At 42.0% G+C, this 26,792-nt stretch overlaps 1 protein-coding gene across 2 annotated transcripts; it reads left to right on the forward strand.

Annotated features, from left to right (window-relative positions):
- The first annotated feature begins 16,677 nt into the window (after positions 1-16,677).
- NR2F1 (nuclear receptor subfamily 2 group F member 1) lies at positions 16,678-24,785 on the forward strand. 2 transcript variants are annotated; one of them, XM_073587966.1, is made up of 3 exons: positions 16,678-17,107; positions 18,831-19,358; positions 23,901-24,785. In XM_073587966.1, exons 1-3 carry the CDS (start codon positions 16,678-16,680, stop codon positions 24,179-24,181), a joined length of 1,239 nt encoding a protein of 412 aa, XP_073444067.1. In that variant the 3' UTR covers positions 24,182-24,785. The 2 variants fall into 2 exon arrangements, with proteins under 2 accessions (XP_073444067.1, XP_073444152.1); XM_073588051.1 differs by lacking the exon at positions 16,678-17,107 and adding an exon at positions 17,939-18,156.
- The last annotated feature ends 2,007 nt before the right edge of the window (positions 24,786-26,792 follow it).

The raw sequence follows: 26,792 nt of genomic DNA on the forward strand, positions 1-26,792 counted from the left end.
CTAGTAGTAGACCATCTTAATGCCATGGGGAAAACAATCATGTTTAGTAATAGCTGACAAATTTTAACATTTATACTTTTATTACTTTAATTTTATCTTTACATTTATTACTTTCTTACACAATTAAAACAACACTTTACTTAAAGATAGATAGATAGATAGATAGATAGATAAATAGATATTAATTATTGTATAATTATATTGTATAGCTGCTCTTAAAAAAAACACTCAGTAATATGATTATATGAATTATATGAGTATATGAATAATAGTGCTATCCATGAGATTAATGGTTAAATAGGGAGGGGCTAGATGATTCAATGTTAATCAATTTTGTATTAAATGTTTAGGAATTCAAACTGTTTTTAATTTGATTCATGCAAATTGCCAAAAAAGGCAAAGTTTGTATAAGCCAGAAAAGGCTCACACAGCCTTGGGTTCGGCCAGGTGTTCCTTATAATAACATGCAGCTATTATATCACATGGCATAGCACAGCCAATCAGGAGGAACTATCATATCCTGTATAAAAGCCAAGACAAGGAGTGCAGCTGCCATTTTGGGCTGAATCTGTATAGTGAGAGAATATAACAGCTCTCAGGTTAGCAAAAGAGATAGGGAAAGAAAATCCTAAAACAGTGAATAAACATTGCAGGTAGTGTGGGACAGGACTGAAGTGATGAATGATTGCCATCCATTTACTCATAACCCTTTATGGTAAGGTCAATTTGACATTACTAAGGTTGTGTTTATTTAAAGACCTTGACTTGGATTGGATACAATCCTAAGATACCCAAGAGTATAATACACGCTTTTTCAGGGCAATTCATGGCAAATCAATTCACTGCAAATTAAACACTTTTTTCTAAAAAAAAATTTGCCAAAGTTTGCAAATTATAATTTCAAAAGTTTTGCTCATTCTATAATTAAATCATTACGTCAGAAAGTCAACACACAGGTTGCGCCTTAACCGACACTGTGCCTGTGTAAATTGTATGATCTGTGCAAAATTGGGCACTGACATAGTGGATCTGGTACCATTTCATAGATTGCCATAGATGAAACTACATCAACATAATATCAATCAGATGATAAAAAGGAAAATGTTAACAGTATTTGTTATGTATATGAAGCCAAAATATCTGTTGGGACACGTCTTTGACTTTTTCTTGTAGCTACTACTATATTATTATTATTACTCCACAAATTCCCATCCAGCAATGCATAAGAGCAGTGGTTGTAATAAAAGAAATGCTGGTCAGGAAAGGGGCAAGCTTATACTCTCTGGCAGCTGTATTTATAAATCTGTATTCCCACTGATTTCTTTGATTTACAGCCTAAAATGTATCCTGTGTATTCATTGTGTTAACTTTCTGTAAAGAAGCCAAAAAGAAGCCAAAAGCCAAAAAAAAGTATTTATAAAATGATCCTGCAAAGTGTCTAGTGTTACCGCTATTAAAAGCCCATAAATATGTAACGGAGGAGGACACACGTAGTTGTCCCATATAAAGGTAACATGCATCATTTCCCCGCTGTTGTGGATCTTCTCGCTGCTGCATTGTTCCATCTGTATGCAGCATGTGTGCACTGGCATGGTGACCTCTCTGTGATTGTAAGCAAGCCTTGAAGTTTATATGGGCCAATTGGTTCTTATTCGTCATCATATCCTTTGATTCCAAATTATGTTCCCATTTACAATATGTGCGAGCATTTCCATGTTCTCATATTTTATTCATTTCCTTCTCTGGACTTCCATTAGCCCTTTCCCTTTCTTTCTTTCTTTCTTTTTTTTTTTTTACTGAAAAACATCTAGTCAAATTGAAATGTATTCTTCTTCATGAGCAGCACTCAGACAACAAAATTAATAGAAGCACCAGTGATTTATTCCTCAACAATGTATGTACATTAATGTAAAATTATTTCTTTCTGCGGGATCCACAGTTGCCCGGCGGCTTGTCATTCTGTATTAGTGCACTTAAATAATTCTAATTATATTCAAAAGAACAATATCTCTAATTGTTCCATCATCAGCAAGTAGGTAAAAAAAATATATATTCTTACTCACTTAGAAGAAAAGAAAAAAAGTAATAATAATAGATCATTAATGTATCATTGCTTTATATTTTATCATTCTTTATACATATTTTAATATTTAAATCCATTCTTGTAAGCCAAATAAAAGTTTTAAAAAATACAAAATTAACTAATTAATTTACTTGTTTCTTTTTTTATTAATTTGCTACACATCTATACAATACATAGAATTTCTGATATTTTCTATCCAAAAACTAATCTTAGCGTTAATTTTACGTTGTTACATTACAAGTGAGCTAGTATTGTAACATAGGATTATCGTCCTGTCTTGTGCTAGATTTCTAAAATATCACTGCCTTCATTATCCGCAAAAATGTCAGCAGATATCAGTAGATACATTTACTACAGTTCGGGCTCATTCACGCGTCAGTTTTTCACGTACGATTTCTATCCACGTTCTTCAGAGACAGAACTCAGACTTTTTATAGTTTTGGGGCTGTTCACATGTCCACGTATTTTTGTCGACTGAGACCACACCAAATCACCAAGACATGTCCGAATTTGATCTGAGACATGGATCAAACTCATCAACGCAAGTCTATGAGTCCATGAAAAAAATCATACAGCATTCAGATGCCATCAGAGTGCTGTCCATCTTTCATTATTTGATAGGAGAAGCTTGAGAAAACGCCATCAGATTTTTTTTGCAATCGAGAAAAACTGATGAGGGTGTGGATTTGGCCACGCGGATTTTGTAAAATCCGCAGGTAAATCTGCAGGTCAAAAGACCTGCGGTTTTACCTGCGGATTAGCCTGCGGTTTAGCCTCTACAATGGAGGAGATGGCAAACCGCAGCGGAATCCGCAGAAAGAATTGACATGTCAATTCTTTCTGTGGATTAGAAACCGCAGGAAAACCGCGCGGAAAAATCCGCACCATCTGCACTGCGGTTTTTAATATCCATAGGATATTATGGTACTGTACACCGCAGCAAAAACTGCTGCGGATCCGCAGGGCCAAATCCACTGCAGAACCGCAGCAGAATCCGCAGCGTGTGCACATAGCCTAATGGTAAAAACTGACACTGAAAAACTTTGCTGAAAATCTGATCCAAAACATTGATGGAAATCCTATTATTTATTTTTTTTCATCAGTATGATCACTGACATCTGAATGAGCCTTTATATTAATTACCTAAATATCACAACCACAGGAAGGCTTTGTTATGTTTAGCACGGTGACACCTAAAAACAGAACCATATCTTTGAATGCAATGATGAGTATTTCGCCCTCCCTACGGTAAGTCTGGGTCCACACACAGGCACCAGAGGCGCAGGTGAGAATCCCATCACTATATTACAGCTAAAAATTAGACCAAAACCATCTGAAAATGTCTGTATGCCAGGTCTAGCATGTGCATTACTGTAGAATTGTTTTCTATTGTTAATGTAGATTTTTCCCATTGTATGGCTTCTGTATTGGAAAGTCCAAATATTGTCCAGAGCAGGGACCTCAATAATGATTTACACGGACTTTACTATTTCACAATCCAAATAAACTCAATTTGGTATCAACAAATGCAAACTTTCCACCGATCTGGAAACAGTTTTGAAGAAAGTAAGTCCTGGTAAATTTCTGTTTCTTTCCTCCCTTCCCAGTATTTTATTTTAAGAAGCCCTGAGACGTTGCACTTTATACATTCTGTTCTTTATGTTTCTATAACATTCTATATTATATCTAATAGTTAGATTGCTTAGATTTCAACTAAATGGTGAAACAAGCTTTTCCTTGGTGTTTGTAAGTGATTGCCAGTTTCACACAATATTTAGTCAGTATTTCTAAGCCAAAACCAGGGGTGGACCCTACAGGCACATGGTCTAATGGAGACACTAGCTCATCTCCTGTATTTTGGTCCCACTCCTGATTTTGGCTTATAAATAATAAACCGAATTGCTGACCAGAAAACTGACCAGAATTTTGCCATGTGAAATAATTCTTTGTGTTGGGTCACAAGGAGGCTTTTTGTAGGGCAACTTTTCCTTTTCAGTGCAATGGGTTTTTTTCAATCCAAAGTATTCACCTGAACTGTAATATTACTATAGCTCGATTGGAAATCTAACTGACACCGGGGGTGTTCCTGACCCTCTCCACTGTAAAATAGTGACCATAATTTGCCCAGGGGTGCAGCAGATAACAATGGCAAATATTCTATTGGTAGCGTTTTAGATCTTAAAGGACTAACGCCATGCAATCTATTCTGAGTCTATGGACAGACGTCTGTCTGAGATGGCTTAGTGACTCCTGCATTGAGCATTGGGTGGACACCATGATCCTGGAGGTCCCATCCAACTCTACCATTCTAGGATTCTATGATTCAAACATCAATGATCTTTGCTGTGATAAGTTGGCTTTGGCACAATGACACATTATCACTACCTCCAGTTATTAAACACAAGATAGCAACCACATGCAAAAGGGGCATCTGAAGATAAAAGATATTGTTACCACAATTATGTATAAAAATCAATAAAGTATAAAAGGGTGTTGGGTCAGATGACGTTATACCTAGATATAAGCTTTGCTAATGGAGCATGCACGGTTTCCATTCCTGAACACTTAGTAGTAAGGTCTCCTCTCCTTCCTCATTGTTAGTAATTAGTTATTTGTTCTCCTTATTGTATTTTCAGTTGCTGATTATGGGGACAGCCATCAGCCTTCAGAGATATGCTGTACAGCAGCCACATGAACCACAGGAAACTGTACACTCAGGAGGTTCATTGACTTGTACTGGAAAAGCACAGAGCTGTGGACATGCTCTCTGACCTGTGCAGAGGTCATTGTGCAGATCGGGGGAGAAGAAGCTTTGAAACCATCTATTGTGAATGTCTTATCCATTTACATGCTATATTTTTTTAGACTCCTGTCTGCAATCACAATGAGAGAACTCCTAAGAAGTGATCTCTACAGAACAGGAAAAGGCAACCCAATATATGGCACACTAAATGTGCATGAGGGTCAGCTAGAAGAAATAGGTGTCTCTCCAAAAAAAAAAAATATTACAATAATAATAATGATCTATTTTTCAAAATACCTGGCAAAGAACTTCTAAAATAGCTTGTACAAGTTGTTAAACTTACCAGCTCAGCTTCTTTGGCTGTACCGGTGTCTAAAGCTGCATTTCTGTGCTCAATTCATTAATGTACTCCATTCTTGTAAAAAAAAAAATATATATATTGTAAAAAAAAAAATATATATATATATATATATATATATATATATATATAGCACCAAAAATAATAGTATAAATCTTTTTTCTAAGTCGCATTCTGCAGACTACAGCGGTCACTCATCAGTTAAAAACTGGTATTTCAGGCTGCAAGAAACCCCTAACCTCTGAAATGAAAAGTGCGGCGGAATATGTCGGCTCTATAGAAATAAAATTTATTATTATTATTAACCTAACCCAAGCCATTTACTGTTCCTCGGTTTGGCATCCACTCTTGGTTTGACCTGTGCAAACTACATCAATACCTCACTTTCAGAATTTGTAGCCAGAAAGTCCTGGGAGGGACACAGATAGGAATCCTTAGGACCCAAGGTAACACCAGAGGAGAGCCAAAGCTTTTTCAAGAACTTTAGTGTTACGGGTGATTTTATCATGTAGACCATTTTTATAATTGGAAAACCAAGCATTTGGTTTTTAAACTTTTAACGCAATAAAAGTTCATGAGTTCCACTCTTAGAAATATGGCTTGAAGGCCAAAGTAAATGCTGCTGCGAGTTATTATTATTCTTATTATTATTATTATTAATATTATTATGCTAACATACTTCTCGATGTAGTCCATGCATACAAGAGAGCTCCAAAAATAGATTTCATCAAAGTGCATACTAAAATACCATTTGCAAGGAGAAGAGAGCACATGCTATTATTAATAAATAATAATAATAAATTTTATTTCTATAGCGCCGACATATTCCGCAGCACTTTACATTTCGGAGGGGACTTGTACAGACAACAGACATTACAGCATAACAATAATCACATAGATCATAACAGATACCAAGAGGAATGCTATTGTTTTGCATAACATTCTATTCATTTTGGCGTCTATATATAATAATCATTATTTTTCTATTTACAGTAACTACCATAATTGGTATCATAAGTAAATTTATGTTACATTAGTTAAAAAAAATTGGGTTGTCAGGCAGGTGATTGTGGTGAGACTCCAAGTAAATTAATCAATGACCTCCCAATATAATACTGTAGTATTATTATTATTCACATTTAATTAAAGAACTTATAAATGGAAGCGCCCATTGTATCATTTTTTTTATCAATCCGTACACATATAGCATATGTTATTGCAGCATGAAAACACAACTAATTCTGGATTTAGCTACAATTCTGGTTTTATTAATTGATACCCCTAAGGATACTTTTACTATTAGCATTTGTCCTTATGTTTTCTGCATATGTCAAAGGATTTTTGACAAAATTAAGTTATTTACAATGTAATGAAAAAATACAGAATATTGAGAATGTATTAGTTGAGTAGAGGGCTGGCTACTGGGGCATTTGCCACAGTTCTGGGCGCCACTTTGCAAGATCTAGGATATTTAGAGATAGTTCTAGGGCAGTGAACTAAACCTTGTACCCAATCGAATAAATTAAAGCCTGCATCTAAGATCACAAAAAGCTTCTCTTTTTAACATCAAATGTTCGGTAAGTTCAGACAAGTCCACAACAATCCATGCAGTTATATTATTTTTGAACCCATGAAAGTAGCAAAGAAACCTGCAACTAGTAAACTGATCACAGATGCAAGTCCCACTGGTTAGAGGATGGATGGCAGTAACCTTAGATGTAACTGTACAGACAACATACTGGAGAGAGTCCCTTACCATTATAGATATTGCCAGGTCATTTACAGGAAAAGCATGAATCCGCACCAGGGTGATGATCTGACAGCTCTGTAAAGGCAAAACATAAAGTGAATACACAAGTCACATTTCATGTTCTGGTCTCAATGGTCTTTAGTCACAAAAATATTTCTCATACCTGAAGATTGCCGTAAAGCATATATTAATAAGATATATCTTAATTTATTTAGTTATACTTAAATTTCCATATTTGCCTTAAAATGTTTGTAAATAGGCAGAAAGAGAAAATGCTTAAAACTGCCTGATAGATCTGACAGGAGTCTCCTCATCTGCTCTTGGGATCCCCTAATTGTCAGATATGGAATACACAAGTGAAACCCTACTGATGTGAGGTGGTCTCACTGAGAGCAGTGATATAGATTGTGTCCTGTGGGGGTCCAGGATCAGTAACTAATATTATGGACAGTAGGTGCTGACAGCAGAGAGCAATGCATCAATGGCTTTAGGGGGCCATGTATCAATAACCCACAGACCTTAGGGTTCTTCCAACAAGACAAGATCATATTTAACCAAAGACCCCAATAAAATATTAATATTTTGGGTACAAAACAGAATTCCCCTCACAATTTGGGTTTCATCTGCTCTAAACTGAAGAAGAACAGCAGGTCTGATACATCTGGAGTTAAATGCAGCATCGAGGATGTAACAAAGAATAACCTGATCTCACTAATTGACAATATGCTTCCTCTTCTCTCTGCAGACACCTGAGTTATCTGCCTCTGTGGCTGCCTGCACCTGTCTGTCTGCGAGTCATATGGGCGTGAAAGAGGGGCATCTGCACTGCCATGTGGTGGGCAGCACATGAAGGTGATGAGAGCTAGGACTTGGGAGACAGGCTGTGTACACACCAGTGTGCTTGTTATTACATCAGCCGCACTCTCTGCTGCAGAATCTCGCATTTTGCAGGAATGTAAAGTGTTTATTTAAGCAGAAGAGTCACTTCAGAGTGACAGGAGACAGCACGGACCGACCGCAGCCGCTCCCCTCTGCCTTACTGCAGGACCGCGGTTAACCTTTGGCTTGCCTGTGCATTAGGAATACTGCCACTTTCTTCCCCGCGATGAATAATTAGCTTACAATAATTGGATACATGATTTTATTTTAGATTCATGGGCGTTTAAAGCTGCAGAATAAATCTTGCATTCACATAATTATGCTCATAAATGATATTAGTGAGAAAAGCCTCTGTAAGGCAATGTCTGCCTCTAGTCTTTTGTCCTAGAGGTATGTCCTATGCCCAGCGCCCTCTGAAGCTGGCATTACCCTCCTAGCGGTGTGATGGATCCCCTGCCTCAAGCCACCATATACTTTATGTGGGCTAATAGATGTGTAGCGTCTATTTCTGGGGCCGGCCAGAATAATTAGCACATATGTTCTAAGTGGATGATAGTTTAGAGAGCAATAAAGCAATTACCCATCGCCAGGGTTGACAGTCCTTCTAACTAAACTCCAACCAGCAGTTAATTGGAAAAGTCATTTTATCTCCATTGTCTCCAATTAGTCTGGCTAAACTACTAAACCCAACTAGTTGCTTTGAGGCTAATTTGTGCCTGTATATTCCTACACACACACCTAAAAAAAAAAAAAAAAGGATATGAAGGAGAAGAAAAGTTAAATCCTGATGATGATGATGATGATGGACATTATCGCCAGTTGGACATATTGAAAAAAATGAATGCATTAGGAGCAAACATGAAATGTGAATTTAGGTTTCTGCAGTTTGCAAAACAAAAAAATAATAATAAATCTAAAAAAAATGTTGTTGTGGTATATGCAGTTTATTAATTATAAGTGGGAAATAGCATGAATTGATTAAAAACTATTTAAAAAAGCATTTTAGAGGGAGTGAACAGCCACATAAACCCCGCACAGAGCTATAACTAAAAACTGTTCGATGACTTGTAAAAGAAAGCACCTGGAAAAACGAACTAAATGCAAAGTCACCCGCAATAAATAAATGCAAGGCTTGGAGCACTATCATTGGACTCAATGGTAATAATAGGATAGCATTGACCTCATATATGTACATATATACATATTTTATATATGTGTGTGTGTGTATAAATATGTGTGCTTATTCATATATGAGATTAATACTAATTATATATATAGATATAGAAATACATAGAGAGAGAGATTACTACACATAATATATCATTTCATTATCTTATACTGATTCAAACTAAATAAAATACTGGAAAACTGTAAACACAGAATCAATTGGTTTGAAAGCTCAAGTTGTGGTTTGTCACCTTAGCAGCAAAGTAAACTTTTCCAGGAATTTACAGCTTCCCAGGGGGAGAAAAAACCCTACAGCCTGTGTGTAGACTTCTTTTACCATCAACTTGTGAACCTACAACAGAAAGACAACGTTAGTGTTCCCCTGTCCTGCACAGTCGCTCTGGTCTGGTCCTGGGGGCAGCGAGGCCGGCCAACTTCTCACAATTGGTTTCAGCCTATTTATTGACTTTATTGAATTCATCCGATGCCTCACATTACAATGAATATATGCACACATAATGCATGAGTGTACAGATATAGATAGATAGATAGATAGATAGATAGATAGATAGATAGATAGATAGATAGATAGATAGATAGATAGAGAGCACACTGTTTTGGAATATTGTCAGATGCATGTGTGTATATATATAGAGAGAGATAGATAGATAGATAGATAGATAGATAGATAGATAGATAGATAGATAGATAGATAGATAGAGAGCACACTGTTTTGGAATATTGTCAGATGCATGTGTGTATATATATAGAGAGAGATAGATAGATAGATAGATAGATAGATAGATAGATAGATAGATAGATAGATAGATGGATAGATAGATAGATAGAGAGCACACTGTTTTGGAATATTGTCAGATGCATGTGTGTATATATATATAGAGAGAGAGAGAGAGAGAGATAGATAGATAGATAGATAGATAGATAGATAGATAGATAGCACACTGTTTTGGAATATTGTCAGATGCATGTGTGTACATATATATAGAGAGAGAGAGAGAGAGAGAGAGAGAGAGAGATAGATAGATAGATAGATAGATAGATAGATGGATAGATAGGGAGCCCACTGTTTTGGAATATTGTCAGATACATGTGTGTACATATATATATATAGAGAGAGATAGATAGATAGATAGATAGATAGATAGATAGATAGATAGATAGATAGATAGATAGATGGATAGGGAGCCCACTGTTTTGGAATATTGTCAGATGCATGTGTGTACATATATATAGAGAGATAGATAGATAGATAGATAGATAGATAGATAGATAGATAGATAGATAGATAGATAGATAGATAGATAGGGAGCCCACTGTTTTGGAATACTCTCAGATGCATGTGTGGTGTGCAGAGATTGGGGCATCTTAGGGCTGCAGACCTTTTTTTCTTCTGTTGAGAGCGATTAGCTGGTGTCTATTCAGAGCTGCTGATCCAGAGAGAAAATGGGAGCACTTGAAAGGAGACTTCAAGTGACCTTCTCGCCTCTTTCACACCAACCTGAGCTTAGAATAGCCAGAGATCTTACAATAGACCTCTCCATGTCACCGTCCAGCTGAAGGGTTCACGCCACAACTTTCACACACACCCAGGGCCCTCGGTGGCTGGAAGCTGGGTCAGATATGGAGGTTTTGTTCCCAGACCAGTTGGGACACTCCAAGCTGTTTAGAAGCGCACTGGGTCTGGTAAATTAGCCACACTTCCCTCCCCCCATAGAGAAAGAATCCCACTCCACACAAAGCACTGATATATTTATTGTATGGAACCAGAGAGAGGAAAATCGCTGCACTGGCTCTGCCACCACTCCAGGAGCCCTGCTTAATTGAGATATTGCATTTACATCAGATGCAAAGGATAAAAAACAACTAAATGGGAATGTTTTCAGAGCAAAGTAAAGATAAATAGATAGATAGATAGATAAATCTATAGATAGATAGGTAGATAGTTAGGTAGATAGATAGATAATAGATAGATAGACAGACAGATAGATAGATAAATCTATAGATAGATAGATAATAGATAGATAGATATAGATAGATATAGATAGATAGATAATAGATAGATAGATAATAGATAGATATAGATAGATATAGATAGATAGATAATAGATAGATAGATATAATAGATAGATGTTGAATCATTATGCTTTTATAACAATGAAGTCACGTTGTATTGTTCCATAAAACAAGTAGAAAAAAAAAGTAAAAATAATTCACTGTATTCTACAAAGCAGTATACATCTGCACCTATGCAAACACATTTGTAATAATGATAGGGCTCATTAAAAGTCAGCATTAATCAGGGATATAGATATTTTTCCTAACTTATTATAAAGGTAAAAAAAATCGCTAAGTAATGTTTAGTTTCAGGTTGTAACAATATATTCCAGTTTACTTTATTATGGATAAATTTTCCTTTGCAAAATTCTATTTTATGTATTATTATATTTCACTCTGCCAGCTATGTATAGTAGGAAACTATGAAATGTAAAATATTTTGGCTGTTCTTAATTATTTTTTCTTAGTGTCTTGATGCTTGGTTTTCTTTTTTAATCCTCAGGGAATGTCCGCGTTCATTTCATTTAAAGGATAATGTAACTTTAATTCAATATTACTTGTTATAGTTGCATTAAGGTTTATCTCTGCCGATAATTAAACGTCAGATTGTATTAGACAGTATGATATGGCGGCAAAGCTGGGGAGGAAACAATGTGAAAAGTCTTTATTATGAATGTTGTATTGAAATTCAGACTGTTTAGTGTTCATTCGTGTGATATTTTTTTATACTGTAATACTAATAGTTAGAAAAAGAAAACAGCCATCCCCTTACCTTGTTTATAATGATGCACTGGGGGAAGATGTGAATATATCAATGTAGCAAAGTAAAGCCTGATGTTTATATGCCTAACATTATGTGTGCCAATAAATTATCAAGTCACTGTTTATAAACCAGTCCAAAAATGGAAGAGTGTTCTGTGTAGGATTTTCCCCTTCAAAAATACATTTAAAGCACAGATCATTTATTACTGAGGAGCAATCTAATATAACCGCACTAATCTGACCCTGTCCATGGCGGGAATCCGACTGTAATGTGCACTGGGGTCTGCAAGACAGGAACTGGAGATCAGACTATTGCTGGGGCAGGAGGAGCTGCAGCAGCTGCGGGTGATCACAAGGTCATCTACCTGCTCCCGACTCCAGGCATGCAGGCAGTAGGAGATATTGGAGCAGAACCTACCAAACAGTCTGCGATTCCTGCAATAATTAGCACAATTCTATGTATAGACAATGGATAGGAGAGCCTGGGACAGTTCACTATGGGGAAGCCACACATGTAGGAGCTGACATCTACTGAGCCCCCTATGGCGACCATGGAGGCAGCAAGGAGAAGGGACATGGTCAGGATGGGGGCTTCTGCCATTCGGGGTTGTGACGCTCCCTCTACAAGTGACACTATCACACACACAGTGATCGCATTGATCTTTGCATTAGGTGGCCTCATTAGTGAGTGATCACTGGCCTCAACTTATCTGGGTCTTCATCACTAATAGAGCAGCATACACATCACTGATCCATCTAGTGTCCTGCTCCCTATATTACAGGGAACTGCACTGTGCCTATAGGGGATGAGAGACCGATAGATAGATAGATAGATAGATAGATAGATAGATAGATAGATAGATAGATAGATAGATAGATAGATAGATATATGGATGGATGGATGGATGGATGGATGGATGGATGGATGGATGGATGGATGGATGGATCGATCGATAATTATGTATTAAGTATATGAAGTCATGTAGCATTGTTCCATAAAGTAATATAAAGTAACATTTCCAGTCACCCCCATCATTGCAATGAAGACCTGGCCGCTGGTGCCAGCCCCAGGGGTGACGCATAGCAGTGGGTACTTGCCAGTGTTCGCTCCTCGGAGCCCGGCTGGTGGGTGCCCGCTCGTCCCGTGGAGCAGCAGCAGAGCCCGCAGCACGATCACTCAGGAGCTGCCGCCTTTTGTCCGCTCGTATTCGTCTCACCTTTGCTGCAGGCAGGAGGCAGCGCTGTGCACCGACCAGCAGCCCCTCCATCACTGGCACAATGGGGGCCCCGGCCGGGCGGCACCACTCACAATCCCTTCATTATAGCGGGCAAGAAATAGCCGGTAACTATTCGGTTGGAAATGATCCGAAACTGTCATTAATGCATTCAGCTGCCCCATCCCCCCTCTGCTTCAGGCCGATGTCACTGGGGGGGAGAGGGGGCTCTGTGCCTGGAGCTCATCAGAGCTGGGTGACAGGTAGTGAGTGAGCCACTCACACTCAGGGAGTGAGGGGCAGGCTGGAGCCGATGCTGGCAGAGCTGCAGGTGAGTGTGCTCCCAGGGCTGCTGTCTGCCATGCACTCATGCTGCGCTCACTGTACGCTAGATGGCAGCCCGCTCCACAGTTGTGACGAGCACACAGGCCTGATCCTGGGACTCTCCCTGCAGAGCATGGATCTTCCCAGACAACAAAAAGAGCTGAGCATTGTTTCATTAATAATGATGGTAACACTGCAGCTCCTGCCCCGGCTCCATCCTGCCCCGGCTCCATCCTGCCCCGGCTCCATCCTGCCCCTGGCCCCATTCTGCGCCTGACCCCATCCTGCCCCGGCTCCATCCTGCCCCGGCTCCATCCTGCCCCTGGCCCCATCCTGCCTCGGCTCCATCCTGCCCCTGGCTCCATCCTACCCCGGCTCCATCCTGCCCCGGCTCCATCCTGCCCCGGCTCCATCCTGCCCCTGGCTCCATCCTACCCCTGGCCCCATCCTGCCCCGGCTCCATCCTGCCCCGGCTCCATCCTGCCCCGGCTCCATCCTGCCCCGGCCCCATCCTGCCCCGGCTCCATCCTGCCCCGGCTCCATCCTGCCCCTGGCCCCATCCTGCCCCGGCTCCATCCTGCCACTGGCTCCATCCTGCCCCCACTGCAAACTTTTCTAGCCTCCATCATTATTTTTATGTAATGCTTTCCATAGATACAGAAGTATGTCATCCTTCTCTATGAATCCATGTGTAATGCATCGGTACTGTGTAGATGTGCATGTGTGATGGTGAGAGTCCTCCATTGTAGGCAGCCTCCCCAGACTGGACCCTGCTGATCATCTGTGGTGCTGGGGGGCCTGGCCAGCCATGTCTCTGGAGCAGCAGGCCCTTTCCCCTCCATCTGTCTACTCAGAGGGGCACGTTCACTTTTACCAGCTTTGCACATTCTCCTTTAAGTTTGTGACTTTTGTGATTGTCACCCAGAAAGAAGGGGAGGGCAAGTGAAGAAGACATGAATCTAAATGGTGTCTTAATTTTTACATCTTCATTCTCTATCTTCTAATTTCTATCCCCCTCCTCAGCCCCCCATGGACCCCCCACCCCAAGTGGAGTATTTTTGTTCTGCTGAGCCCATAGACGACCCATACTAATCAGCTCTGAAAGTAAATAGCAGCGGGGAGAGGCGCTGTGAATGAACAGTGTGCTTGTCACTGCAGCCCCCTACCCCTCCTCTCCCCATCCCCTCCCTCCTCTCCTTGCAGCCCCAACCATAGGTAACAAGGCGAAGAGGAGAGAGAAAGGAAGAAAGGCAGCAGCCCCCGACCAATGGAGCTCAGGGGGCTTGGCTAACCCCAGCCTCCCAGCTCCTCTCCCCCCCGATTGGGGGCTCTGACCAGTCAGTCGCCTTTGATTATCAGTTGCCAGCAGCCCCTCGCTTGGCTCCTTGACATGAGCTCCATATAAGGCAGAGATCTCCATAGAAACGTGTCACTTTCAATAGTAGTGTCAAAGTTCACTATATACAGACATTCGCGCAGATCCCCCTTTCGGAAACATCGCTGCGCCGGTCTCCCCGTTATAAGGCATTCATCTGTTGTGTGTCTCTGTGCCATTCTCTGTCCCCCTCTCTTTCCCCCTCACTCTCTCCCTCTCTCTCTTTATTGCATATTCTATGAGCCTGTCTCTCTGTGTGTGTCAGTGAGTGTGTGCGGTTTTTTTTCCTTTTCCTTTTTTTTTTTTACCCCTCACCTCTTTCACTCCATTCCAGCAACAGAACGATCAGCCACCGCCGGCTCCTCCATCGTCCAAGGCGAACACTTTATTTTCATTTTTATTTTTTCTTCTTCATTTCCTTCTGCAACAAGAGAACAGAACAGCAGCTTCCACCATTGACTTTCCCAGACTTCAGAGAGAAAACAAGAGCGAAATAGAGAAAGCTCTTCACTGATGATGATGATTGTATGCCATCTCCAGGAATAAAGCAGCAGAAGAGGCAGCACAGGAGTGAGGTCTGCTGCTCCTGCCTGGAGTGAGGTCTGCTGCTCCTGCCTGGAGTGAGGTCTGCTGCTCCTGCCTGGAGTGAGGTCTGCTGCTCCTGCCTGGAGTGAGGTCTGCTGCTCCTGGCTGGACTGAGGTCTGCTGCTCCTGCCTAGGACTGAGGTCTGCTGCTCCTACCTAGGACTGAGGTCTGCTGCTCCTGCCTGGAGTGAGGTCTGCTGCTCCTGCCTGGAGTGAGGTCTGCTGCTCCTGGTTGGACTGAGGTCTGCTGCTCCTGCCTGGGACTGAGGTCTGCTGCTCCTGCCTGGAGTGAGGTCTGCTGCTCCTGCCTGGAGTGAGGTCTGCTGCTCCTGCCTGGGACTGAGGTCTGCTGCTCCTGGTTGGACTGAGGTCTGCTGCTCCTGCCTGGGACTGAGGTCTGCTGCTCCTGCCTGGAGTGAGGTCTGCTGCTCCTGCCTGGGACTGAGGTCTGCTGCTCCTGCCTGGAGTGAGGTCTGCTGCTCCTGCCTGGGACTGAGGTCTGCTGCTCCTGGTTGGACTGAGGTCTGCTGCTCCTGCCTGGGACTGGGGTCTGCTGCTCCTGCCTAGGACTGGGGTCTGCTGCTCCTGCCTAGGACTGGGGTCTGCTGCTCCTTCCTAGGACTGGGGTCTGCTGCTCCTTGTCGGCTGCACACTTTTGGATTGTTCCTTGTGATACTTTGTTTTTTTCTCACAATGTGGCACTTGATCATCTAATGACAGATCGAGGATTATTTGTCCTCCTGACATCATAAAAGCAAAAGAGACAAGAGGAAAAAAATACAAAGGCGAAAGGGGCCGTGTGCGGCACCTCTGGCTCCTCGGCTGGCTCTGAATGGCTGGCTGCGCGCTGCCCTGGCTCTGGCCTCCTGGACACTTACAATCCCTCGTCGGCTTCTAGTGTTTGCCTCGGGTTCCTTCTCTTCCTCGCCCCGGCAGCAGTGAGGGTGAAGCCGGCTCCTGCCGTCCTATGTCTGCGCCCTGCGTGCACTGGGGAGCTCGGGGCTGACAACTCTGCCGCCTCCCCAGCCTGATCTGACGCTGCACCCTCCTCCAGAGCAGCCCCAGCCTGCAGCCCGGAGAGCAGTCATCACAGGCGGCACTGGAGACCAGACAGGGAGGGGGGAAGCAGCAGCCCGGCTACACCGTGCCGACATCCCGCCGGCGTCCCTGCCCTCCCAGCGCCGCTCTGTACATAGGAGACATTTCTGCTCTGTGCAAAGAAAGGGGGAAATCCCTGCAAAGCAAATCCAAGGAAACGGCTCCCATCAGCGGCAACCACGGCCGAGACCGCCAGCTTCTTCTTCTCCTCCAAAATAAAATCCCCCCAGACCTCGCTCCCCAGCACTTTTTGGGCCCGAGATATGGCAATGGTAGTTAGCAGCTGGAGAGATCCGCAGGAAGACGTGGCCGGGGGGAACCCAGGAGGCCCTAACCCGGGGGCAGCGCAGCCTGCCAGGGACCAGCAGCAGCAAGCCCCCCACACTCCGCAGACCCCCAGCCAGCCGGGACCCCCTTCCACCCCGGGCGCGGCGGGAGACAAGGGCCAGCAGGGCTCCGGCCAGCAGCAGCAGCAGCACATCGAGTGCGTGGTGTGCGGGGACAAGTCCAGCGGGAAGCACTACGGCCAGTTCACCTGCGAGGGCTGCAAAAGTTTCTTCAAGAGGAGCGTCCGCAGGAACTTAACCTACACCTGCCGTGCCAACAGGAACTGCCCCATAGACCAGCACCACCGCAACCAGTGCCAGTACTGCCGGCTCAAGAAGTGCCTCAAAGTGGGCATGAGGCGGGAAGGTGAATATTGCCATGACTAGTGGGTATGTGTGTCTGGTAGCAGGCTGTGGGATGTTGGCTGATCCTCCTTACATGTGCTCATTCCAGCCTTTCTTGTACTTGTCATCATTAAACCAATACAAACACATCCACACAAACGTGTGTAGTCAGAAGCAGCAGCCCCCCGATGGGACCCCAGTATTGTCCCCTGGCCCTAGGCGAGAACTGGCCTGGTCCTATATTCTTCTCCACCCTGGGAAACACACAAGAAGTTTCCTTAAGAATCCAGTGTCATAGATATACAGAGGTTTCATTTTATTCCATTTCAGTCTTCATTTTTATTTATTTATTTATTTTTTTTTAAAGGGAAATAATTTGGGAGGGAAATTTACATCATAATTACTGAGCCATTCAGATGGTCGACATAATATTAGATTGTCTCCATTTGGCAATTCCTCTCCCATTAAACTGCAGGCTTGTTCTGACCATGGTGGGCGCATTATACACCTCTAGAAATGAGCACTCAGGATAGGTCATTACAGGTCTAATCGTCTTTAGGAAAGTACAACTAGTTTCTACAAATGTCTCCAAATCTGGAGGAGAAATGAAGTAGAATAATTTAAATAAAAAGCCCAGATAAAACATTCGATGTCATCCATTCAAAGCGTTCTGAGTGTTTCTACTTCACATAAACTGAATTACTATAAAAAAGTGTGTGTATATATATATATATATATATATATACACAGTGTAAATAATGACTCTGTAAATGATGCCCTGACTTGTCACTTATTCATATGTAAAGTGTCCCATGCTGGGTATAGGTCCCTGCATTACTGCTTACATGGCAGCACAGTATTGGGCACACACATAGGCACACACAGTGGGGTCAGCTTTATAACTTGCAGCATACATAAGCCTGCTCACACTCAGCATCCTTGCACTTAATGAATAGTAAGCAGTGGGCACTCACTCTCCAGCAGGCACACTCATCATGGCACACACAGGGAGCTTTCCTACCTGTGCTCACTGACTGGCTCAGCACTTCATTCCCACAATGTTTAACTATTGTAAGTTTATCGGGCTTATATGCATATATATATAGATTATTTTTACACATTATTATTTCTATGATCATCATCATTTCTTATTAAATGTTCCTTTCACTTTCCCCATCTGGGAGAGGGGCAGCTCCAAGTTGCAGCACAACGTGCACAGGCGACTCTCCCTGCGATTTGTGAAATCCTCCTGTTATTTATTTCCTATATTCCATATTCCTACATCACCTATCAGCAGGGATAGCTACAGTCCCAGGGACTCGCAGGCCAATGTGCTGCTGTAGCTGTTGGGTTTGTTGCAGTGGTGTGAGATGACAGTTTATTCTTTCTATTGTGCTGGTGGTTACTTTCTGTGCTGTGGTGCAGTGTCCATGACACTGTGCTCTAGTGATATTTGTGTGTGCCTGTAATAGACATATTACATATACTTTCATAATGACTTTCTATATATACAAATAGATATATCTGTGTGTGTATATATATATATATATATATATATATATATATAAAAGTAAAGGGAACACTTTACCAACACAATGTACTAGGATGTGTTCCCTTTATTTTTTTGAGCAGTATATATATATATATAGTTGAGCACACACACATATATCCATAGAGCTGATGTTATTGCTATGATTTCCAGCCCTGGTTGCACATTTCCTCTTCTTTCTCTTTGTTTTTGTCAGCGGTTCAGCGAGGACGAATGCCTCCAACCCAGCCGAACCCAGGCCAATATGCCCTGACCAACGGGGACCCCCTGAACGGCCACTGCTACCTGTCCGGATACATCTCCCTGCTGCTGCGGGCTGAGCCTTACCCCACGTCCCGCTATGGCAGCCAGTGCATGCAGCCTAATAACATCATGGGCATCGAGAACATCTGCGAGCTGGCGGCCCGGTTACTGTTCAGTGCTGTGGAGTGGGCCAGGAACATCCCCTTCTTCCCTGACCTGCAGATCACTGACCAGGTGGCTCTGCTCAGGCTGACTTGGAGTGAGCTGTTCGTGCTGAATGCAGCCCAGTGCTCCATGCCCCTTCATGTGGCCCCTCTCCTGGCAGCTGCCGGCCTCCATGCCTCCCCAATGTCTGCCGACCGAGTGGTGGCCTTTATGGACCACATCCGTATCTTCCAGGAGCAGGTGGAGAAGCTTAAGGCCTTGCATGTAGACTCTGCAGAATACAGCTGCCTGAAAGCCATCGTCTTGTTCACATCAGGTGAGTGAGACTGGGAGACTTTGGGGCACTACCGTGGGCACCCGACCGCTGCTGTGCGCCCTGCCATGCAGCCCTGCTCACTGTACATCACATATCCCAGGTTGGCTACCGTCAGATCCCAGCTGGGATGTTTCCTCAGCCATATCTCACCCCCACATGACAAGGGATTCCTCTGCCATCAGTGGAGATGTGATGCACTATGTGAATGGTGCCAACATTAATGAAGCGCCTTGCTGTCACTCTACGAAATTGGATTGTGCTCCAGAATCCATCCGTGAGGCTGAGTGTATGAGTGTTGTTCCAATCATGTGCACACCATGCATATTATTAATGGTGAAGCATAAAGATGTAAAATACAGATCCATCCCACTATTATCTAGCGATCTAGCCCCTATTATTGTTTTTTTTTAGAGATGATGATTTTAGCAGACACTTGTGATAGTGATTCACACAATTTCTGAAATATAAAGGCAGTGAGAAGCAAAAAAAAAACACCCAGCGCAATTTCCAGTAATAAATCATTTTGCTATGGAAACCATACTCCTATTAAATATTTAAGAGAATGTCTGAAAAATAGAGCAAATGGAGAGCAGCCAGTGGCTCCACACAACATGCATCCATGTACACAGAGAAAGGGGTCGGTGATAGATTCTAAAAGCAATCTCGGAGGTAATCATGGAGGGCAGCCCTCTAAACTGGGTCTATTACAAGAACAAGGCATTTTTAATGAGAGCTGAATGCAGACGGCAGCCCCATGTAAACAAAGCAGAGACTAGCACGCTGCAATGGGGATGCAGCTAAGGTCACCCGGGCTGCTCTTTAATCATACTATGCAATACATAGCTCAGCCATGTTGATGAAACCGATCCCATAAAGCCGCAGATAAATAACGCAGAATGATTCCCAGACAATGAGGACAGGGCAGGGCCCAGCTCCGGCCTCCGGTGCACCGGGGAGAAGGAGAATTGCCATTTTATAACATGCCTGTACTGCTGGCACAGCATCGATGTGAGCGGCGGTCATTTCTTTAGAGGGAGTCCTTGGTCTGCCCCTCTATAGGAGCAGTGCAAAGGCTGCAATGGGGGCTCCTCAGCCAGATCTGCCTCCATCAGCACCTACAGAGGCCCAGGCCGCCATGCAATAAAGACATGATGCCTCCTACATACCCGTCCTCCTCAGCAATGAGGCCGGCAGAAAATGCCGTCTATCATGGTGGAAGCTTGTAGGATGCCCTCTCTGTGTACAACGACTCCCATTGTTCATAATGACATAATCATGTGTCGGTATATGGGCTAGCCCTGGCAGCAGCACACAGGCTGCAGAAAAACAATTATAAAGAAATAACAATCATTCCTATATACAGTATATACTCCATATACTCTTCCATTAAGTTATATATGAATATTAGAGATATTTAGATAGATGCTATATATCCTTATATTGTCACTATTTCCATGCATTACACATACTACCAATCCCTGCAGCATATACAGTGACACAGCAGCAGTGCTTGCAGCCCCCCCCCCCCCCATGTAGACCACTCTCTCCCCTCCCTATACACACCATCACTTTACTTGTAATTCCCAGTCTCTGGGGGGAATTTACTGAGAACCCCAAACCCCTCCCAAACTTTTCAAAAACAATGTTCTAAGTGATGAAAACACAAATTTCGGCCTCATTTTAGAGCGAGGTTAGTGGGATAATCAGAGTGTAAAGCGTGGCCTGCTGCTTGTGGGTTGCAGATTGTCAGGCTCCTGCAGGCTGGACTCCATCCCAAGGTTCAGGCCATGACCTCTGCTGCCCTCTAAACATTATTCATTTCTGGAGCTTACACAGAACTTAACTTCTCCTGCCAGCAGGCCTTGCTGTAAGTTGTGCCCTGATCGTGTCAAGAGAAAGTGGGCACAGGGCAATAAAACTAGGACAAGGCAAACAAAGCTAAAAGAAAAAACTAGGACAAGGCAAACAAAGCTAAAAGAAAAACTAGGACAAGGCAAACAAAGCTAAAGGAAAAACTGGGACAAGGCAAACAAAGCTAAAAGAAAAACTGGGACAAGGCAAACAAAGCTAAAAGAAAAAGTGGGACAAGGCAAACAAAGCTAAAAGAAAAACTAGGACAAGGCAAACAAAGCTAAAAGAAAAACTAGGACAAGGCAAACAAAGCTAAAAGAAAAAGTGGGACAAGGCAAACAAAGCTAAAAGAAAAACTAGGACAAGGCAAACAAAGCTAAAAGAAAAAGTGGGACAAGGCAAACAAAGCTAAAAGAAAAACTAGGACAAGGCAAACAAAGCTAAAGGAAAAACTCGGACAAGGCAAACAAAGCTAAAGGAAAAACTGGGACAAGGCAAACAAAGCTAAGCCGGCTGGAATATACGGATTGGGTGTTGTATTAATCCTAGAGATACAGAGAATTCTCATCATTTTCTCCAGGCCATGAGACGGTCCATGTGTTCAGATGCCACTTGTGGATAGCATCATCATGTGTACATTAATATTAATATGTATCAGTGGGTGTAGTCACTGCTGATGATGGGATTACATACCGCGACGTCATCACTGCCATATCCCGGCTCCTGGTGCAGAGAAGTCCAGGAAACACACAGCTCTGCAAGAGTTGTCAGGAGCAATTATCGGAAGGAAAATGTCCTCCTGGTACTGGGAGCCTTATTCTGTTATTCCAGCGCTTCAAGACTGTTGTACTTACACACATACAGGAGTATAGCTTTACAGCGAGGCTCAGGGGGCTGTTATAGAAGATTACATGACAGATAGACAGATAGATAGATAGATAGATAGATAGATAGATAGATAGATAGATGATAGATAGATAATAGATAGATAGATGATAGATAGATAGATAGATAGATAGATAGATGATAGATAGATGATAGATAGATAGATAGATAGATAGATGATAGATAGATAATAGATAGATAGATAGATAGATAGATAGATAGATAGATAGATGATAGATATGTTATATAATCTGGGTTTTATAACAATGGAGTCATGTTGCATTGCTCTATAAAACAGGTTGTAAAAAAAAAGTAAAGAAAGATACAATCCATACATAATAAAGTAGTACAAGCCTGGTCATTACATACATCTGAAGGCTGATTACAAGTTCACAGCCGCCATTTGTTTTATTTGCATTTTCGCCTTGGGCACAAAAATAATTATTTAGAGAGTGATCTGCCACATAAAGGTAATTACAGCAAATCTTTTCATCCTCAGGAATTACAATGTCCAAAAATGTCATCTTTATGTAGTCCCTTTATTATGTCCATTATTATTATTATTATTATTATTATTATTATTATTATTATTATTATTATTATTATTTTTACATTTTATGAGCCTGGGAAAGTGGTTACTTTACATGAAATAATGAATGAGTGAAGCTTCTGTTATACCCGGCACTTTATCCATCAGCGTATCATATATTTAGCCATTAGCTTCACTCATGGCAACTAACATGTTACATTTTTCAGCTGATCAGTGCACTTTAATTTGTCATTTCCTAAGGTCATTTGAGTGAGTGTGAGTGAGCGATATGTGTGTGTGATGTGAGTGCAATGTGTGTGTGTGCAGTGTGTGTGTGCAGTGTGTGCAGTGTGTGCGTGCAGTGTGTGTGTGTGCAGTGTGTGCAGTGTGTGCAGTGTGTGTGTGCAGTGTGCGTGCAGTGTGTGCAGTGTGTGTGTGCAGTGTGTGCAGTGTGTGTGTGCAGTGTGCGTGCAGTGTGTGTGTGTGCAGTGTGTGCAGTGCGTGCAGTGTGTGCGTGCAGTGTGCGTGCAGTGTGTGCGTGCAGTGTGTGCGTGCAGTGTGTGCGTGCAGTGTGTGTGTGCAGAGCACTGCAGGGGCAGTTGTCAACGTTGTGAGCCGTTGTTCTAGTTTATTTGGTGGTTTTCCCGCAGATTGCCGCCACCTCCATTCTCCGCCATCACTGGGCATTGTATAGATTCATGTATCAGGGCTGATTGATATAGAGGAAGCACGTGGTGTATAATACAGCCATTAAAACCGCACATTTTTAAAAAAAAAAAAACAACGTGAAATAAGAGTTGGTCACGGATGTGGCTTAATTATCCCTGCCCAGTGTTCTGGAATTGTGGCGAGTGTGCTGGGCTAGTGACCAGTGTGCGGACGGCTGTGCCAGTGCTCGCCACAAGATCCAGATGTAGAGTCACTGTAGACATTGCAGAGGGATTGTAATAGCCGCATGTATCAGGGAGATCCGCTGATGGCTCAGTTTGTCATATTCATTTCACACCTGGAATGTATTTTACTTATTATTATTATTATTATTATTATTATTATTATTATTATTATTATTATTGTTGTTGTTGTTGTTGTTGTTGTTATTATTATTATTATTATTATTACTATTATTATTACTATTGTTATTATTATTATTATTATTATTACTATTGTTATTATTATTATTATTATTATTATTATTATTATTCTTTTTGGACGTTTGTGTGTCGGTGAGGCCTGCTCCATGACTAATGCTGTGCCCTGCCTGTCTCCCCTCCGTGCAGATGCCTGCGGCCTTTCAGACGCTGCTCACATTGAGAGTCTCCAGGAGAAGTCGCAGTGCGCTCTGGAGGAGTATGTCAGGAGCCAGTACCCCAACCAGCCGAGCCGCTTCGGGAAGCTTCTGCTGAGGCTGCCCTCCCTGCGCACCGTCTCCTCCTCAGTCATTGAACAGCTCTTCTTCGTGCGCTTGGTAGGTAAGACCCCTATAGAGACCCTCATCAGAGATATGTTATTATCTGGAAGTAGCTTCAACTGGCCTTACATGTCCATCCAGTGCTCCTAGAGACCGGCGGCAGAGACAATCAGGGGACAACTCATTACTCCATACAGACTTCTTAGGATATGAGTCTAATGGACTCCATGTGTGTGGAGGAGCCCCACTGAGGAAGGAGCAGTGGGATCCATTGTGACCCATGTGGAGAAGCCTGGCGGACAATGCACTGTGGACTGAGCTGGATGGACGGTGTACAGACCTGCACACTGCTGCAGACACGCACATTAGCCCATCGACAGTCGTTGTGGATTTTGTAATATATTAGTCTTTATTTTCATTTTTTTGTAAAATTAAAAAAAAAAAACACAAAGCGAACAACCATTGTATGCGCATAAAGAAAGCAAGACATAAGAATTAGGGGAAAATAACACTTTCCAAATAATTATAAGAGAAGAACCTCGTCCTGTGTCTATGTATCTATATCTGTTTTGTATTTTTTCTGGTTCCAAACCAGGTTTTCCTTGTAATTCTCTACTAATAATAATTTTTGATATAACCCTTTGCTTCTTATAATGAGTGCGATCTATGTTGTCCGAGCTTATTATGTTCTTCAAGAATTAAAAAAAAATTGAAGTGAGAATTTAAACATCAAAAATAAAAGACTTTAGCAAAAGTTTGTGTTTTCTTGACGGGTGATCAATTCCCACGAATGTGTTTAATATAGTTGTAGATTATTTCATTTGTTATGTGCAAAGAAACAATCTTCAGTATGATCCCGGATCTTATTTTATTTTTTATGCTTCATTATTTATCACTGGACGATTGAAACCTGCCAAGGTGAAATGCTATTTATTTTACATTATATCATTTTAGTTTATGTTTTATTCTATGCTATTTGTTGTGTTATGTTATTTGTATTTCTATTTATTTTCATTTGTATTTGATTTACGTGATTTTTTTCTACTTTTTTTGATTGAGATTATTTTTATTTAGTTTGTTGTTTGTTTGTTTGTTTTTTTCAAGAATTTATAGAATCCGTGTAATAAGTGAGCACTAATGTATAGGCAGAGTGTGGATTGTCATGGATCCAGTGATTGTGAGGGGGAGATTTTCTCCTGTTAACAATGTGCCTTTTATCTGACCCTATTTTGCTGTCTTTTTTGTTGTTGTAGCATCTTATTATTTCCTCTTCTCTTTCTCCCAGAGTAAAGGCTATCCCCAATCTATTAATGTAGATATCTTACCCGAGGTTTTTCTCACTGGGTGGTGGGAGATCTATGGATCCCATACAGTGGCTGCTGGAATGGGGGCTGTGTGCCTTCCCCTGCTCCCCTCTTCCTATCCAGCTCACACACAATCTTTATTTAAGAATCTCCCCCATAATAGAGCTCTGGTGAAGGTACAGTCTCCCCCTCTGCTCTCAGTGTAACAGCTTTCCCAGCATTAATGTTTTATACGATGTGAGACAGATCTCTGAGAGCACAAAGTGCCAGGGGAGCCCTTCCTTAACGTGTTAATAACGCTGCAGCTTCCAAATAACCAGCACCTGCAATGCAAGAGGGTATTGGCTGTGGCTGCCCCCTGTCACTGGCAGCTCAGGTGCAAATTTGGCCTTACTATATATATATATATATATATATATATATATATATATATATATATATTAGTAGGAGGCCACCCCCTTCCTATGGAGCCTTGTGTGTGGTGAGGTGGTATATTGTATATAGGGGGCTGCACAGTGACGTCATGGAGCAGTGGGATACAGAGATAATACCAGGCACATCAGAGACTTTCCTCCTGGAGCTGGGGAGGCCTATGGTGATGGCTCCAGATACCAGCTATAAGTGTAGACAGTGATTTCTGGCTGCTCCCAGCTGTAATCACTGATTAGGCAGAGACATTATATAAGGCCACAGATTTTATGTTATTTAACAATACTCTTTTTTTGTTGTTTATTTGTTTTGTTTTTCTTTGTGTTTACATTTTATTTTTATTATAATGATCATTCTTTTCTATATGTGGTCATGAAGAATGTGTATGTCCACAGCCATATATTACGTCGTATTATGCTCGCACATCTCTACCTGTTTATTTTTTTTTGTTATTATTTTTTGTATAATTTTGTTCACAAGCTTCAACACTAGGGATGACCATTGCATGGGCACAATCAATAGTCCGCTAGGGTTAATAAGTGATGGTGCTTGCACTCTGGTGTCCTGGGCTGCCCAGTGCTGAGAGTCAGCCAGGCCCAGCCACGGACGGTACAGTGGATGGAGAATGCAGGGCACTGGGGCTGGCACTGTCAAGTCACACCTGGCTGGAATCTAAAGGCAATATGTGGCCAAGCCTCAGCATAGGGGACTCAGCAGAGAGACTGTCCCGGGGCTGGGCTCATTATCATCAGCTTCACCTATTTCATTGTGCTGAGATCTTGGCGATAGAGTTATTATTATTATTATTAGGGTGAAATTAATGATTGATAGCTAGATAGATAGATAGATAGATAGATAGATAATATAGATAGATAATATAGATAGATAATAGATATCTAGAGAGATAGATAGAAGAAAGATAGATAAATACATATATACTAGATTGATGATTGATAGATAATGTAGTGGATCCTCTGACTTCCTATAACTCTAGTGATGTGATTTATATACGCTGCATCTAGGAGCCA

The sequence above is a fragment of the Dendrobates tinctorius genome, unplaced genomic scaffold (genome assembly GCF_039654945.1).
Source record: "Dendrobates tinctorius isolate UK_male_01 unplaced genomic scaffold, ASM3965494v1 ptg000003l, whole genome shotgun sequence".
Taxonomy (NCBI): domain Eukaryota; kingdom Metazoa; phylum Chordata; class Amphibia; order Anura; family Dendrobatidae; genus Dendrobates; species Dendrobates tinctorius.